At 40.6% G+C, this 19,222-nt stretch overlaps 1 protein-coding gene across 1 annotated transcript in view; it reads right to left on the reverse strand.

Moving 5' to 3' along the window:
• LOC118771120 (vasoactive intestinal polypeptide receptor-like) overlaps positions 1-19,222 on the reverse strand; it is a 74,473-nt gene that overhangs the window by 39,890 nt on the left and 15,361 nt on the right. The window contains exon 3 of the mRNA XM_036519003.1: positions 10,135-10,245. Within this exon, the coding sequence (XP_036374896.1) occupies positions 10,135-10,245 (111 nt within the window). The remainder of the gene's footprint in view (positions 1-10,134; positions 10,246-19,222) is intronic.

Genomic DNA, 19,222 nt, shown 5'->3' on the forward strand with positions numbered 1-19,222 from the left:
GTACCACTGTAGAGATAATTCGCCCAGCACACTTGAAGCATACGAGTGAGAATCTAAATCCCTGTTATCAGTGTTCCCTACCAGACCAAACCAAATGAACTCTTCCTGCAAGCTGGAGCAGAGTGCATGTACTCCCATGATTTTCAGAGTCATTAGACAATGGTGTCAATTCAGCAACAACCAGAATAAGCAGGCTTACAAGCTCACAGATCATTTTACCATTTCACAGCTGCATCAAACACACTGAACTGGTAGCTTATCCCATGATTTTATTCTGCCAGAGGGTTCTTTCTTCAAGAGACTACCCTTTTTTCAGTGGGTGTTCTTATTAACGGCTGTATGTTTTGCTTTCAAATGCATGTATCTTGCTTTCACTTGTTTTTGCCCTGACCCCTGAGTACATACCCCCCTCTCCAGTGGATCTTATTTCATTCTCAGCCCATCAAACAAAATGTTACAAAACAGCATCTGCAGCCTCTCTAACTGGCACTCTGTGTGGAAGGTATTGTAGGTAATATCTTAGTGACAGACTATATTCTAGGTGTCCAGTCCAGTGGGTGTACTTGTGTATCAAGCTGCTTCACTCCACAGACAGAGGGATAAGCTCTTGTCCTGTGAGCCATTAATGCTCCAGCATGCCCATGCCCAAGTCCATGCCAACATTCATGCTTCCCTGGACTGCCACCAGATGTCCTGTCTTCCTGTCTATGCCTTTGTTAGAGTTCACCTGTGTGTAGTTACCCTGGTCATGTGTTTTGTGCTTCATGTAAACCCTGCCTGTTCCCTGGTTTCCTGCTGTTTCTTTATAACCCATCTGTGCTACCGTGTGGTCTCTGCTATTGGATTCCTTATGCTCATGCATTACATTATCTGGCTCTGATTACATCATGACAAGCAATCAGCCCCATCTGGAAACTTGGCTTCATGTCTAATTGTACAGTTTGTCCTGGAGAGGTGTTAACACAGGACCTTACAATGACATATCTCTAATTCAGATGCTGTATAGACAACCAGTCATACCTTTTGATCAATACCACCTCCATCACCTAACCCTTAGTGTCTGGTACATGCACAGAGAATTGAGGTGACCTGTGACAGTCAGAATATAATTTATATGGAGAGTGGAGTTTAAATCATTGTGTTATTCTTGTTAAATAAACAGTGAGACTGTTTTGTTCTTGTGAAAGCAAAATTGGAGTGTGTTGTCTAGGGTTTTTTTTTTTAACAGTTACATCTAACTGCTGCTTCTGCTTATTTCTGGCTTACTAGTTGGCTGTTTTGGGTAGGACACTAACAATAGTTAGCAAATAGCCTATAAATGGCTATAAATGGAGAACATTGTGGATCAGAATTTATGTGACTTAGTTGAATCCGTTAGTTATGAAGTAAAAATCACATTAAATCAACACCTGCTATTTATTTGTTTCCAAAATCAGGATGTAAAAATGTAGTCTTTTCAGTCATTCTGGTGTAAGATGGTAGAATGGTAGAATGGCCAATTTATTATCACTAAGCAAATGTACCGATTGCTTAGTCTGCTGACATTGTACAGAACAGGAATGGAGGACCTACGAAATTTGCTTGATTGAGTCTGCTGGGCAGAATATGGATTGATCGTTAAATGGTAAACAATTTGAATGTTCATGAAATAATCAGATTTGTGTTGTGTTTAAATGGTAGAAGGGTGTTTATCCCTGCCACTTTCACCCTGGTCTGGCTTGCGGGGATGTTACACATTTCATGATGTATGGGAAAATGGTTATGCAAACAAATAAAATTTGATTTGAACTGTGAGTAATGAGCTTGTACTTTATTGCATTTCCTGCCAAATTACTTAAAGAATTTAGTAATATTCCTGCCCCACCCTCAGAAGTCTGTAAGACTTTGAGAGCGATTTGGCAAAAAAATGTTTTGGGCACACCCCACACCCCAATGTGTTGCACGATCATGGGCAAAAATCACATGAGAAAAACAAACTTGAGATTAACAAACCTTAAAAATGCAATTCAACTCATATGCAAATGAATGAATCTCACATGTGAATGATAAACAATCAATTTATTCAGCCACATAAAATAATGATAAGGCAAAAGGTAAATTAACAGAGACTGACTATAATTGACAATGTGAATTATTATTAATTTCCAGTATAATATCACAGTATAAAATGCATATGAAAAGTGAAGCACTTAGTGTGTATTAGAAGTGTGGGAAAATCAGAAATGCAGGCACTCTCAGCACACGCGCAGCATCACATAAATATGCAAACATATGGGCGTTCTCATAAGAAAGAAAACAAACTAGAGGGCTTCTCTCCAGTTATTACCTGCTTGTGCTATTCAATCTGCAAACAGTGTATTACGTAATACAAGGTCAATCCAATATTGTGAGCAACATTTTTTAATATGGGATTCATCATTAAAGAATGGTAACCAATGTGCCCTGGTCATATTAAATCACCTATGTACAGTTTTTCAGTCCTGTTACCTCAAGTTTGCTTACTGCCCATGATTAAACCGCTTAAGCTGTGACTTGTTCCTCATTCTATTTGTGATGTAGTAATAGCTGCATCACTTCAGTGATAAGATGCAGTTCTCCTCTGCTGGGTGAGGCTGTACCACAAATCACGCCCTTGATTCATTGATTGGCTCATAAAGTTAGGTTGCAGTTTCATGGTAGGAATGGAGTCACCTCCATGCTGATTTATAGACCAGGCAGAGACTCAACATGTGTGGAAAAACACCAGCAATGAAAGAGACCTCATATATATATATATATATATATATATATATATATATATATATATGTGTGTGGGTGTGTGTGTGTGTGTGTGTGTGTGTGTGTGTGTATTCAACTCCTGTGCTCTGGAAGCTCCACGTTTACACATATGAAAAAAATTACCCTAACAAGGCTACAACAGACTTACCATTGGCCTTTACCTGTGAACCCTTAATGTAACTGTTACACTGTTTGAGGATCATTGGTTAGGCTGTGAATCTGAAGGAAATGTGTAAAAATGAAGACTATTAGAAAATTAGAGATTAATTAGTTAGAGTAATAGAACTGCAATCAGGAAAGGGGTACAAAATAATATTCAAGTGTATGGCTATCCCAGTGACCACCATTGGGTCAATAATCCTGATTATGGAAGCTGCATCTCAACACCCAGGCACTGCCTCGAAAAGGCCATCCCTAAACAATCAGTGTACAAGCAAGAATGAGAGAAGCTACGGAGACACCAGCCATCACTTTGAAGGAGCTACAGAGTTCAGTTGCTAAGAGTGGAATAAAGGTGCACCAGTCTGAGGTCATTCCTAGTGTTATTGATTGACACCAATTCTAGATAATTGGAAAACAGCATGACTGAAATTTCCCACAAAAAATGAGTGACCATTCTAAGATGTGGGAAAATGTTTTATGGTCATATGAGACCAAGATGGAGATTTTTGGCCACAATTTAAAGAGCTATCCATGGTACAAACCTTACCCTACCCATGCCTCAAGAAACTCCATCTCCAAGTATGGTGGTGGCAGCATCATGCTATGAGTATGCTTTTCATCAGCCCATCAGCAGCTTGTTAAAATTGAAGGAAGAATGGATGGAGCAAAATACAGGGAAATACTGAAAGAGAATCCGAAGAAAGGCTGCTGGGACAAACACAAAGTTGGGCTTGATCAAAGGTCAGAGCAAAATTGGTCTGGAGGATTGTTGATCAGGAACAGAGGGCCTGCTGTTTACCTGTTTACCATCTCAGCACATCTCAGTGCAGATGTAATGCTGTTTTATTTCTGTCTGAGCAGGCAATTCCACCATGCTGTTTCTGAGCTGCCAATAATTTGTTTATAGCCTATGTGTTAATGTCCAACAGCAGAACAGTAAAGGGAAACAAGCACTTCTTGAAGTCCTTGAACAGAAACAAACTTTCCTTTTAAATTCCCATGTAGGTACTTACAGATTTTGGAAAAATATCTAAAATTCCACTTTTCTGGTGTTTTTATAATTTTGAAAAAGAAAGGGCATAAGAAGTAGCCACTTGCATTTTCAGTCAGTAAGTTGTACTGTGCATAGCCCCTTCCCACTTACATAAAAGCAATCACAGTGACATGGATCCAGTTAGCAGAGCTGCCATATTCCAGACTATGACGTAAGAAGCAAACAGATTCGCAGGAGTGTTCAGCCTCGTTAATCACTATCTGTACCCCCTCTGTGTTTTGCCAACTGGGCTCTGCTCCCAAAAATCCTCATGATATGTCACTCTGGCCTGCCCAGTTACATAAATACAGACTGAATGAGTCATGATAAATCGCTAAATGTATTTTAGGCCATTCCTTGTGATTATAGGTTCATCCTTTACTTTTAGCTGATGAAGATGGCCTATTGGGACATATCTCTCACAACTCAGCTAATGACTGACTAAAGCAGGGATGAGCTAACCCATCACACTTCCTTGTGTGTGTGTTTTTTTTTTCTTCTGAATACATGTTTGTATTGGAGTGACTCCGGATTCCAGACCAGGGAAGTGTAAACAGGAAATCAAGCTAGAAGTGGAATATAGCATTATCAAGAATTAAACAGATGTGTTGAACCACAATGCTTCTGGTGCAAAGGCCAGGGAAGGACACTGTCTAACCACTCTCACTATAGTTATATGCACTGCTGCTTGTCTTACGGTAAGACTGCTACCACCAACACAACTGCTATTACAGTATGATGCTGGCACACTGAGGCATGTTTGTTTTTTGAGCTGTCTGACACATTTTTCTTTTTGGGGATGGTAAAAAATGAATTCTGCAAACTTGATATAATGTTCAAGGTATTAAAATCATCTGATGTACTTGTAGTATAAAGTATTATATTATGAAACTTTGTAATAAGTTTTAGTATAAGGTTCTGTATTCAAGATTTTGGCTCCTTGTTTTGAGATTCTCATTTGCTCCTGTACCTGGAGTGTTCCTCCATTCGATTAGATAGTTTACAATGCCATTTCTGTTTTAAAAGCTTAATTTTGCTTGGCAAGGATTGTATGCTTTAATGTCAAGCAAACAGCAGGACAGACACAGTGATTTATGAGGAGGTTGAGCTTCACTGGAAAAAGCTCAGGTTTGTCAGGACACGCCAAAAGGGTAGAAGAGGCAAAGCCCATATGTAACTTAAGATGTGTGTCTGGCTTCCCATGAAACACAGCACACTATGGCTTTTCCATAACCTTGGAAAACAAATGGGCTCCCAACGACTGATATTACAACAGCCGGCCATTACACAACCAGTCTGAAACCAACAGGGGAAAAGCACTGATACACTGGTAATCACTGGTAATCTGCCTTTTTTTATCACGTTTGGCTTTCCGTCCGCTTGTAAAAGGCCATCATTCTGACCCATCGTTCCTGGAATACTGAGTATGAGTTTATCTGGGACATTTATACAGATCTGCTTGTTTATGTGTGCTGTATTATTGTGCATATTAAGTACTCAAAGTTGCCACAGATCTGTCTCTAAGCAAACTGAGATTCTGTTCCCAGAAAAAAAAACATCTCTTACTCTTTAGCCTTAACCTTCTGTAACATGATCAATGGGCAGAAAATGACATATGATATTTTGTTTGTAGGAACAAATTATTCCATAATCCAAATGCAAGGGGGAAAGAAAACACTGTGTTCTTCAGACAACAGTCATTATCTTAGTTTTGGCAACTGAATAGGCTTCTTTGACAAATTCAGTGTTTATGACAGAGCAAAATCTCTGGGATATAACACAATCTCAACACAAGTCTAATGTTAAGACATACCTAAAAAAACCATTTTTCTCTGTCAGTCAAGCTATAATTTTTCCCATCAACCCTGCTCTGCATCTTTATTCAGCTCTTACCACAGCAGGACATACTACAACCCACTGAGCTGTAAAATGGAATTATACACTCAATACCTCCTAACATATCTGTGTAGTATACCCCCTTACATTCCACTAGAGTCAGGGTGCAATCCATTCTCTCAGTATTAAAGCCCAGCATCTGGGTTGCATTGAACATTGCTGTTAAGAATGATCACCTTGGTGAATTGGGGGCCAGAAGGAAAGCATGAATTTTGGGAGTCTCTGAGGATTCTTGCATTACACATTCCAAAGCCATGGCTCCAAGGTAGGGTAGCCTTCCTCCTTCTCAAAAAACAATTGTGCCAACAACACAGACAGAAATATGAGGAAAATGTATGTATATAAATAAAAAGTATAATTAATTACAAAGTAGACATTTTTAGTTTTGCAATTATTTGCATATGTGTAGAATATACTGAGAGGTATGAATGAAGCAGACCCTGTGACTGTAGAACTTATCAACCTACCATACCTCTTTGACAAATATGTGTGTAACTATTTATCAGAGACATCATGAGAATGCACCTGCCTAAAGGCTGTATGCTTTGAACACAGGCTGAGCTGTATGGCCCAGGTTCAAAACCAGCTGCATCATTTGCCAACCATGATTGGGATCCCACTGTCATGGAGCAAACTGTCTTGGTTCTGCCGGTGATATAAGTGAGTAGGTTGGCTAGGCTGTACTCATCTCAACACTCTCAGTCACCCGGCAATTTGTCAAGCTCTGCAAGCTGCTTGGGTGACAACAGTGGAGTAGTGGCTATCCTCCAATGAGTGCCCACTCAACTATACTACAATACTATACTGCAGGCGAGTGTAAGAAGATTGCATTCATTTGGCCTCAGCTCTCCTGCATGATAGTGGATCATGTCATGGTGAGGCAAGCTGAATATACAACTGGCAATTCCAAAATAGGATTGCACAAATGACAAAAAAAGCAGAAAAAAAGTGTGTTATTTGAGAGATGTGCATGTGTATTCATAAGGAGGAGACCTTGCCTGGTGGACAGAGAGCAAAGGTGATCTAACAATATCTGTTGCAATTTCAGTCAATTTTTTGGAAGCACTACTAGATCCTATCATTTCTACAGGTTAAGAATCATATTATAAAAACTAATGGCTGAAACGATGATTGCATTTAAGAGCAGAATTATGACAAACAAAAAATGACACAAGCATGATTTCTTCTTCACTTACCAAATGGATTTTGTCACTTTCTCCTTATTAAATATTCTGGCTGAAATTTTTAAATTAACAGAGAAAATAATAATAATAACAATAACAATAATAATGAAATGCTATAAAATCTTTCTCTTCAAAAGTAAATTAATCACAAGCCTTATTACTATGAAGTAAGTGCAGCCAATTACATGAAGACTATTTATAATAATAAAAAGACTAGAGCTTTTTTGGGCCCAACCATTCTCTCAGAAAGGAGGTCATTCCTGGTGTTATTGATTGAAACCAAGTCTAGATAAATGGAAAAGCTTCTGGGGTTGTAAGAAGTGCACTATCATTTCTTGCTGCCTTGGGTTAAACTATGTATTGTGGCACTGTCTTACTGCTTTCTGGTTCTGTTCCCACAGGTGTGGCCATGGTAAGACACTAGCTGTTCTCTGAGGGGTTTTGAATAACTGACAATTCTTCCATAACCCTCACTGTGATGGGCTCCTTTCACTTCATTTTCAAATGGAAAACAGTCCATCCTATTAAGCATCCCAATTCTTCAGGTCTGTACTGTATAACTACAAACATATTGCAGTCAGTAAGCATGCCTTGCTAAGAGCCCACTAGTCAGTCATATCAAGCTTGTTAGATAGTTATATTGGATTTAACCATGTTGGGTTATGAAATCTTACAGTCTGCTGAAACAAATTAAGTAATTTCTGTTGTTTTGTGCTAATCAAACCCATAATCAGGCACTGGTGATTGGCTGCTTGGCATAATGCCATGGCTAAGGGAATATTCTGAGCTACTTTTATACTGTAAGATGTGAGCGTGAACAGGTATGTACCACTACAGGGATATCATAGATGTCTTAACAGTTTAACTCCAGTAAAACCATTTAAATATCAGGTGTGTATACCTGTTAATCACACTATTGGAGAACTATGAGAACACACTACATATGCATTCAGGCTACAAATCCAATTCATAGTGGCAAAGAGGAAGTGCACTATTTAATGGAGAGATGTAGAATAGAGAGATGAAAAAGGGGAGCTAAAGCAAACCTGTTTATTTAGCACATCCCAAAGCATGTCATTCAGGCAGCTGAGTTTCACAGCCAATGGCCTTCCAAAGCAGACTATATTAATAGTCTAATAATTTATATATTAACAACAACAAAAATGATGATTCAGTTATGAGAACTCAATGTGCTGAAACTATAGCTGGCCAGAGCAGAGACCGTCACTGTGTTAGCTCCCTAGCTAAGGCGTTGCAGAACGTCCCTGCCAGTGCCGGATTAGAGGAAGCCTTCCTTGCACTTCTGTGTTACCTGTAGCTGTAGTGTTATTATCCTGAATAAAAATGGACCACTGCTTACGAACAGGAGCAAGATTAAAAGCTAAAGGCTCCTGACTTGTTGATACTGGTTTGAAAACTAAAGTAAAATTCCCCTGTGGTGCAGTCTGCTGACAGTAAATGAAAAGCATTTTCAGAATGAGTTATACACATTGATATTTTGCCCCTCAATTAGCTTGTTAGCCAAATTTGTGACCAAAGGCTACTAATGCCCTCAGCAACCAGAATCAGACACGGTACAACATTTACACATGTTTTAATTCACACCCCAAACAGTGTGGATTGAAAAGTACTAAAATCTACATCATTGTTGTTCATATATGTGACCCCCTCTTCCAGTGACAGACCTGCATACTGTATGTGTGACCTAAGAACCTGCTGATAGTGCCAAAATCACCAGATTACCATTGGCTAATGACATTAGCCTTGCTTTCTCTGTGTGTCTCTCTGTGTCATTGCACCTCTAGTTCACTTCCCTTCACTGAGTGGATGCACTTTGTCACTTTTTGATGGTGGGAAAGTGCTCTGTGCTTACTGCTCTTTGCGCTGTGAGGTGTATGGGAGATTCTGTGTTAAATGTCTCCAATACTCTGAGACAGTAATGAGAAGATACATGTTACAAATGTCAATATTAAACACAAGGCCAAGGAAACGTGCCTGTTAATAGCATGCAGCATTCCCTTGTTGAGTTTCAATCAAGCAATTGCACCTGAAATATGACATCCAATTTGTACACAATTTGCAATGTACAAAAGATGTATTTTGGTGGTTACTTGTCCCATTTAACAGTATATCTTTAGAGTGATCATGTGATTGTATGTTTCTCTACACAATACTCTGTCTCATTTGAATACCCTTCATGAGATTACATGAAAAGACCAGTTTAGAGGTTACTGTTAATAACTGCCCTCAGTCTAAAAAACAAACACAAGGAAGGTGGCAGTGAAATGCAAAACCAGAGATGAAGAGAAGGATCAGCCTTCGTAATGCAATAAACTTCATTGGGGGCTTAAGTATAATTACACATTAAACCTTGTAATTACTCTCCACATTGTGCCATCTGGCTCAAAGCAATGCACTGCCACAGCAGTGCTTTCACTCCTGTGCTCAGGACTGAAATCACCCTAACATTTCAGCCTGGATTTTGGGTCCAGCAGAACAAGCGGCTATCATTCCTAGTAATGAAACCAGCCACTGCTATAAGGGTTACCATCCTGATTAGTGAACAAATCAAAGAACTGAGCTAAAGCTCACATGCAACTAGGCTAAATCCATTAAAATGGCAATCATTTGTAATGGATAAACGATTTCTAAATAATAACTCAGAAACAGGTGTTCGCAGTGTTCTGTTACAGCAACATTATGTAATATCATGCGACTTTCATATGTAAGATGTGGAATTGTGACCTTTACAAAGAGCACCCTGCTAAGGAAATACAGGAGGAACAGCTTCAAACCACACACTGTTATTGTGCATTGTCATCGCTATACGTTTGTAATGTGATGGACACAAAAATTAAGAATTCCTGTTGTGTTCTTTGCTGTTTATCTGCAAGAAGCCAGTTTTGAAAAATCAAAACACCCTGGTGTGGTGTTAACATATGTGCAGTATCACAGAACTCTATTTCAGAGCCACTATTTCATTCTTTATTTAGTTCTTAATTGCAGTTCCATTCAACATGACCAGCTAAATCATGATACTGAGACAATCACAATATTGTCAAATGATGTTGGCATTTTTACCCTTGTGCTGGTTGCTGAAGTACTTGAAGTAGTCTGGGCAGGGGATAGTCACCACCTCTCCCACTCTGGCGGAGGGCCAGCAGCTGATGTTGTCCCACATTCCCATGCAACCTGCAGAAAGAAGCAGGAACACATGAAGCCTGGGGCGTGAGAGCAACCATGACCAGAAAAAGGACTTCAGAACAGGTAATGCAATCCGATTGTGACTGTATGATTAATGCATTTTTGGTATCATAAAATTACATCTTATCATAAAACCATATGATCATCATTAATGTCACCCTGTCTGATCATAAATACAAAAACTGAATCTTTATAACATGCGATGATGGAAATGATGATGATGAGGATGATGACTCATGTAAGAGATAAGATAAGCGATAAGAGAGCTTTATTGTCATTGTTCAAGACAACAAAATTACAGCTGCTACCCCATATCAGTGCCATGACAACATATAACAAGAATTTAAAAACAACAAGAATATATACATGAACATATAAAACATATAAAATATGAGGAGCGTATGGAAATAAATAATAATGTGCAAGTGCGTGCATTGACAGAAAAAGTCAGCAGAGTATGTAGAAGTGTCTACATACCTTAAGTTATGGTATAGGAGAAATAAACTCCATCGCTATTACCATAAAAATCTCTGTTGCAGACATATCTGATTATTGCACGTGCCTGTATTATTATTGCGTTATATTGTATTGTATTAAATTGCGGTGCACATGTTGCCCATATTATTGCCCAATAGGTTTGCATTGCATTGCACATAATAGTGTCATTATTGCACGTGAGGTAGTCCGTGGTTCGTTGTCACCTTCTATGGGAGGTGGAGTGGAGGGGATGCGTTCAACTGCAAAACAGCTCTGGGGAAAAAGCTGTCCTTTAGTCTGGTTGTATGAGCTGAAATACTTCTGAATCTCCTGCCAGATATGAGGAGATTGAACAGGTGGTTGCTGGGGTGACTTGAGCCCCTGACAATGTTGTGTGCCTGTTGAAGACAGTGTGAGCTGTAGATGGTCTTGATGCCTGGGACTTGTGTCCCAATGATGTCCTGTGCAGTACTGATTACACTACATTAAATTACATTATTGGCATTTAGCAGACGCTCTTATCCAGAGCGACTTACACAGGTTACAGGTATTTAGAATGTTATCCATTTATACAGCTGGATATTTACTGAGGCAATTGTGGGTTAAGTACCTTGCCCAAGGGTACAGCAGCAGTGTTTCAGCAGGGATCAAATCGGCCCCCTGATTACTTGCTGTAGCGCTTTCTGGTCATTCCTGTTGCAGCTGGCATGCCAAACAGTTATACAGTATGCCAGTATGCTCTCTATGGCACACTGGTAAAGGTTCACCAGTAGCTTTTGGGGCACATTTGCTCTCTTTAGTTTCCTGAGATAGTACAGGCTCTGCTGCGCTGTCCCTAACATTGCGTACAATATAAGGACAATATAATCTTCAAAACAGTTTTTTTTTCCTTTTTCCATTTTCTCTGCAATTTGGAATGGCCAATTCCCCGAATTCTGGAATGTTCAATTTGTTATCATTTGGTCCCATTCCACAACCCCCACTCCAGGAGAGTGTGGACAAGCATGTACCCATCTCCTAGACACGTGATGTCAGCCGCTGCTTCTTTTCACACTGCGGTCCACAAACTAAGCTAGCACAGATGAGTTGGAGGAAGACATTTGAGCTGAATTTCTCAGATTTATTTTCATAAGAGGAATGATTGCCTCATGAGTGTGCTAGAAAATAATTTTACCTCAGCAAAATGTGATGTCTTGAGATACCACCCAAGATTTCTCACCTCACAAACCTTTTATTCTATTTAGAAGTTATGTCATTTTAAATTATTTCCCATTCTTAAAGGCAGTTGTTTGGGGAATTCTGGAGGAGGTGTAACTTGTTTTGAGTGTGCTTCAGTGTCAAATGAAATTTCATCAACCTCATCATCCCTTCTTGTGGTTCTGAGGAAGGTGATGATTTTTTGCTAGTTTAAAAGCATGCATTTAAAAGCATGCCTTACCATTTCTGTAACCAGAGTGCAAATGCAGCCTTTCACATTGTGAACACAGTTTTGCTCTTAAGCCATGTGGCACAAAAATGTCCCAGCAACCTGAAATGGCAACCGCTGAATGTGGCAGTGAGGACTGTTCATGACAGCAGGGCCCTTCAACCCATGATTTGAATGTTTATGATTTACTTGAGCACTTAACCTCCAGATTCAGTTAATCATCACCTTCCCTGAACTGTACATACATGCCTTCCCAGTACTGCTGTCAGATTTGCCTTTTTCAAGTCAAATGAGTGGCCCAGTTATTACTGATTTTTGAGACTGAGGGCCAGTATTTTTGAAAAGCCAGGTTTTTATTTCCAAAAACTCATATCAACTCAACAAAACAAGCACTTTGAATAGCAAAGCAAGCATAGCATGATGGATGCACTCCAGAACAGAAACAGCTACACTTGTGTTTGATAGTGACTGGTTTGTTGTAAGAAGCCAGGTGGCAGCTGGTTGTATTTTTATTTACTTTTTTCAAAGTGAATGTTGCTGAGAATTTGGAATTTATTTTTTGTAATGTTGTACCTTTGACCTGTCTGGCTGACAGATGATGTCATGTTGGCTTGGGATTTTGAAATCTGTCTGACAGCCCTGTTTCCCCATTCTGAGAGAGAGCTGAAAATCTTGCTGCAATGTGACCCCCCTGCAATTCTGCCAAACCGATCACTACCAAGCCGAAAAATTAAAGTTAAAATTAAAGTTCCACTACACCCATTACATATTACACCAATCCCTCCTGGATTTTTATATGCATTTAACGAACACTTCCACTTTGTTTTCAGCACACAAGTGCATGGCTATCACCATAAACAAACTGGAAATTTACAGACAATGAAAGTATTTTCATAACATCAAAGTGAAGTCTTTTGTTAGGCTGTTGCTACATATGACAATGGGAAGTTTGCACATTACTGTCATAACATGCTGCTGCTGGATAACAATCCTTACCCCTTCAAACCCCATTTGTATTTAAACACACTCTTTACTACTTTTCCTGGAGCTTCTCATTTTCTGTGGGTGGGCCATGAGTGAAAACAGGCAATGAAGAGCATTATCTGTGTATTTCCCCCCAATGGTTCTTGTTCACCACATCATTAAAACAAAACAAAACCAAAAAAACCAAAACAATTTGTCAGCATGTTTCACTGGGGAGTCTTCTTCATTGTAATGAAAGGATTGGTGCCCAGCTTAGCCATGGGCTGGGTATAAAATTTAGATGGCAGTTTTTATTAGATATCCGATTCACTCAGCCTAAGACCCCTTACCATAGCTTAGTTCACCATAATCCTGAAGTATTACTCATTCATTTCCCATCAATCACTTATGGGCGACCTTTGTGTACCCAGTGTATGTGTTTGTGAGCAGCATAATTAAGAGGACATGTATGTAGACACTTTGGACGATAAGCATGTTTCTGCAAACTAGGGCTTTAGGTCTCTGCAGTGTGGTTTCATTGAGTTCAATGAACTATGTCTTTACAGGTACGTAATCAGGTTATGCTGAGAAGCAGAAGTAATTACACAAGAACTTTCTCTGGATGCACACAACATGCATGATGCAGTGTTACAGTATAACATGATGTGTAGAATGGAGAATAATATTTTACTCATTTATAGGCACTGGGCAAAAGAGGAAGTGTGCATAGAATGAAACATTGTTTTCGTCAGCTTTTTTTTCATCGTGTATATATACTCAAGTCAAGCTTTTGGGAACTTCTAAAGTGTGTGGGTGTAGTTTCCTCATTTGTATGATCAGTCTCTTTTCTGTACTGGTCCTAAAGGTAACCATATATGCAATGTGTTTAAATGAATGGATTTGTGCATGTATTCTGTCTGACTTTCAACTCAAGGAGTGAAAACATTCCAATCAAAAAGTCAAATACAGCCAACTGTACACTATTTAAGGTGCATTTTTAACAGCCAAATTTACAAAAAGACAAATAAACACCTTTTTGAGTCTGATAATAAAGTCTCATGTATAAAAAGAGGAATTCCTGGTTTTGGAGTGAAAACTGAAGGCTTATTCAGCCAGTGGAGCACATGGTTTTCCAGACAGCTGAATGGAAAATATCAGACAAGCCATCCTATCACAAAGGGAGCTTAAAGACTGCATAACCTTCAGTCATGTCATTTAAGGTTGAAGAGGGAAAAAATATCAGTGAACTAGCCCTGACTACCATAGGCTGCAGGAATGTGATATATATCACAGATATCCTGTGATAGACAGAGATAGATATCACTGAGATTGTGAATGTAGAGTGCAGAATGATGGGAGTAGAATTTTCTGCTGGTAGTATTGCTACTACCTCTACTGCTGCAGAACCCATCAATGAAGGATTAATAAACTTCTACTGTGTGTTTAACAAATATTTAGTTTGAGGACAGGTGAATGTACACAAAAGATATGGAGGATCACATCAAAATGGATTTAACAGAGGTGAAGGAAATCGGTTGCATTTTTACTTGCTCCACAGAGGCTACAGATTTCTAAAAGTCACTTAGCATTGCTCACATTTAGAGCTTGGATTGATCAAAGTGACAAAAGGGTATTGCAGCTCAGATGTTCATAGGTGCTAAAAGATTGAATTTGGCATTTGAGTTCAAGAGCAGACTTTGACCATGCTTGTAGCAATCTGTGTGACAATGTGGGAAAGCAAAATAAACATGTCCATTCATCCAGATCAATAAGACATAGAGGTGTGGGTTATCTGCAGAGAAATGAAAATTGAGAGCATAAATCAAGAGAGCAGGTTCAATTCCACCTGCATGAAAACAAGTGTGCCTTGACTGTGTATGAAGACAGTGACTCCAAAGCACTGCCATGGTAATGTGGGAGTACCTGAAGACTACCAAGAGTGATGTTGACACAAGCTGTTTTTTTCTCAAGTGTATTTTTATTATTTTATATTAGACATTGCACATAAGTCAAGGAAACAAAACCAAAAAAAAACCTATTAGACAAGCAGAGCAAACCCCCAAAATCTCCTTTTGCACCCCCACCCCCCACCCCTGAGCAGGTCTACCAGATTGGTGATGAAGGATGTTACAAATAAATGGGCTATTTGTCCACAACCTGTGTAGGACCTTAGATTGGATTAGACAGTGCCTGGCGTTAGCAGAGCAGACGTGTATATATTCCAAACCCTCCTCCCATATGTCCTCAGATATACCCAACCCAATATCTTCCTCCCATGCTTGTTTTATTGCTCGCATAGAAGGTGTTTGCATTGATTGAAAGGTAGAATACAGATGAGATATTATTTTGTTTGAGCCAATGAACATCTATAGGATTTTATCCAATTTTTCATGTGGCACTGTGGTGAGTTTTGTAGATGAGTTCTAACATAATCTCTAATTTGAAGGTATCTCCTCTCCCCTCCTCCTCCCCCTTCCCCTTCTCTTCTTTCTGCAGAAGACTTTAAGGTCCACTTTTGGGCGTTTCCACCAAGCAGTACAGTACAGTTCGGTACAGTATGGTACACAATTATTTGTGTTTCCATCATCAAAAGTTGCGAACCGTACCAAAATAAGCATACCGTACCGTACTGGTTTTTGGTACCCTTCTGTTGGGGTACCAAGCACGGTGGTACGGTTTGTAAAGGATGGAGCTACACCCACTGCCATCCATTGATTGGTCGACAGGGAGTCGTCACTTCTGTGCGACAACATGAATACAAACTAGAAGGTCTGTCAATGTTAATGTTTTAACACAAATTAATCATATTATCAAGTTTGACCACAACTTCCTTCGTTATTCCAGCGTGGATATTTACCTGGCTGAATTACTGAAAGGCATGGCAAACACAGATGTGCTGAATGGCAAATTTCGTTTTAACCCTTTCGTGCGTACGGTCACACCGGTGTGATTAGCCGTTTAGTGCATATGCTAAAACTGGTGCAATTAGAACACTAGATTGGAGAAATTCTAGCTAATTTTGGCTTTGAGGAAACAGCGATTTAACTCTAAAAATATAGCAAATGCTAACTGAAATCTATAAGAAACTTAATAATGCAAATGAAAACATAATGAACCATATAAGGTAACACATGCGCTACATACCATAACAAATAAGTTACATGCGAAAGGGTTAAAACGAAATTTTCTGTTCAGCACATCTGTGTTTGCCACGCCTTTCAGTAATTCAGACAGGTAAGTATCCACGCAGGGATTAAGGAAGGAAGTTGCGGTCAAACTTGATAATATGATTAATTTGTGTTAAAACATTAACACGTTAAAGTTTCCCAATTAATCGTGAACGAGCGTTAATGCGTTAACGTTGACAGCCCTAATACAAACACAAAAGTTCATCAACCGTCTCTGCTGTCTTGCGTTCTTCACATGCTTTTATGATGTCACGCTACTTACCTAGCTGACGCAGCAATCGCCATCCAGCATACGCCCCACCCATTAAGTACGGTACGGTTGGCAGTGGAGACACAAGCCGTACCAAGGTTTACCATACCAAACCGTTACGTAACGAACCGAACTGTACTGTACTGCTTGGTGGAAATGCACCATTTGAAAAGAATGTGTCCAGCATCCGGGACTCCATCTACAACCTCATCCACCGGAAAGGCATCCAGTCACCACCTATCCACCTTCTCTACACTCAGCAACGCAGAAGTTCTTCAAGTCATCACAGCTCACCATGCTACAACCTGCCCTCTTGACCCCATTCCTTCCACCCTACCTCAGGTCTGTATCCGGTGAGATCGCCCCATGTCTCTCCTCCATCATCAACTCATCTCTAACCACTGGTCTTGTTCCCACAGATCTTAAAAATGTTCTGGTCATCCACCTACTAAAAAAACCTAGTAGGTCCCATCTGACATGGACAATTACTGTCCAGTATCCCTCCTGCCATTTGTATCCAAATCCCTGGAACGTGCTGTTCTTAACCAACTGCCTCCCTTTCTCCTCCAGCACAACCTCCTCGATCCCCACCAGTCCAGGTTCAGACCCCGGCACTCGACTGAAACGGCACTCCTAGCGGTGACAGAGGCCCTCCACACAGCTAGAGCCTCCGACCTGTCCTCGGTCCTGATCCTCTTCGACCTCTCTGCTGCATTTGATAGTCAACCACCAGCTGCTCATCGCCAAGCTCTCGGAGATCTCTGGAACCACCCTTTCTTGATTCAGGTCCTACCTGACCTGAGTAGATCTTTCCGGGTCTACTGGAAAGGCTCCACCTCCACACCCACCCCCCTCACTACAGGTGTCCCCCAGGGCTCTGTACTGGAACCCCTCCTTTTCTTCATCTACACCAACTCACTTGGTTCAGTCATTAACACACATGGTTTCTCCTATCACTGCTATGCTGATGACACTAAACTAATCTTCTCTTTTCCTCCCTCCACCCCCAACGAAAAGATCACTGCCTGCCTGGCTGACATCTTCAGATGGCCTCCAACCACCTCAAGCTTAACCTGGACAAGACTGATCTGCTGTTCATCCCAGCAAGGACCTCTCCTCTCCAAGAACTCTCAATTACTGTTGAAGGCACCACAGTAACTTCCTCCACGTCTGTGAAGAGTCTGGGTGTCACCTTCGACAGTAGGCTGGACTTCACCGACTACATCTCACAGACAACACGCTCTTGTCGATTCATCCTCTTCAACATCAGGAGGATTTGCCCTTTTTGACCACCTACTCCACCCAGCTGCTCGTCCAGGCCACCGTGCTCTCCCGCTTGGACTACTGCAATGCCCTCCTTACAGGCCTCCCAGCCTGCACCATTCAGCCGCTGCAGCTCATCCAAAACGCAGCTGCTAGGCTGATCTACAACCTCCGGAAGTTCTCCCACGTCACCCCCTTGCTGAGATCGCTCCACTGGCTCCTGATTGCAGCCAGCATCCGCTTTAAAACCTTGACTCTCACCTTTTCTGCTGCAAAAAAGACTGCCCTGACCTACCTCCAGGACCTCATCCAAACTTGTGCACCCGCTCGACAACTTCGCTCTGCTACATCTCCCCCCACCATTAGAACGAAAGGCAACCATGCGACTTTGACCGCAACGCCAAAGAGCCAGGCTCATTGATATAGCAGTCAGAGCACATACTCACTCTGTCACACTGCCCTCCCCTTCGGGAAGCACGCCCATGTGCTTCATGCACCATGGCATCCCTCACGCATTCCCCTGCCCTCTCCCATGCCAGGGTGACCCACTCAATAGTGCTTCACCCTTCGAGGCCGAGTGGGGTGACTGCTCTCGCCCTTCGCTACATCAGATTAGCTCTGTCTTGCTACACTGACCTTGTGCTCAGCTTCAGCACTATCTGCTTTGTGTGACATGTACACATCTTGTCCTTGTGCCTGTGCCTGCTTGCCCACTATATGCACTTTTGTACATCACCTTGGATAAAAGCATCAGCTACATGAATAAATGTAAATGTAAATGTAAAAAGTCATTATCATCATAATATACCATATTTGTCCTGCAGTTGTTTGAAGGAAGCAAATCAGCCTTCTATAATCAAACTGCTGATGTTATGTATACCCTTATCCACCCATTTGGCAAAATGTTTAACTAACACAGATGGTACAAATGAAGGATTGCCCATTACGGGAAGTAACACTGACATTGGCTTTAGCTTGAAATGCCTCCTCATTTGGTTCCATATATGAATGGTGTTGTGTATAACAAGGTTAAAACTATATATGGACTTCTTGAGTTTTGTGGGAGACAGATGAACAGCACCAATGGAATAGGGCAAACAGTCTTGTTGAATTTTCTGCCAATGCACATCTGTGGCTAATTCATCCAAGGCAAAGGTTATAGCCCTTAGATTGGCTGCCCAATAATAAGAACAAAAATCAGGCAGGGCCAGCCCTCCATTTGCATTTACTGAGATTGTGTTTCTTTATTCTGTGTGTGTATAATCCCAAATGAATTATAAGGCATGAATGAATTATAATGAATATTACCAGTGAATCCAAAGTTTTAAAGAATGAATTTGCCAGAAAAGTGGGAATTGTTTGAAAAAGATAGAGAATCTGTGGGAGAAATATCGTTTT

The sequence above is a fragment of the Megalops cyprinoides genome, chromosome 24, assembly GCF_013368585.1.
Source record: "Megalops cyprinoides isolate fMegCyp1 chromosome 24, fMegCyp1.pri, whole genome shotgun sequence".
Taxonomy (NCBI): domain Eukaryota; kingdom Metazoa; phylum Chordata; class Actinopteri; order Elopiformes; family Megalopidae; genus Megalops; species Megalops cyprinoides.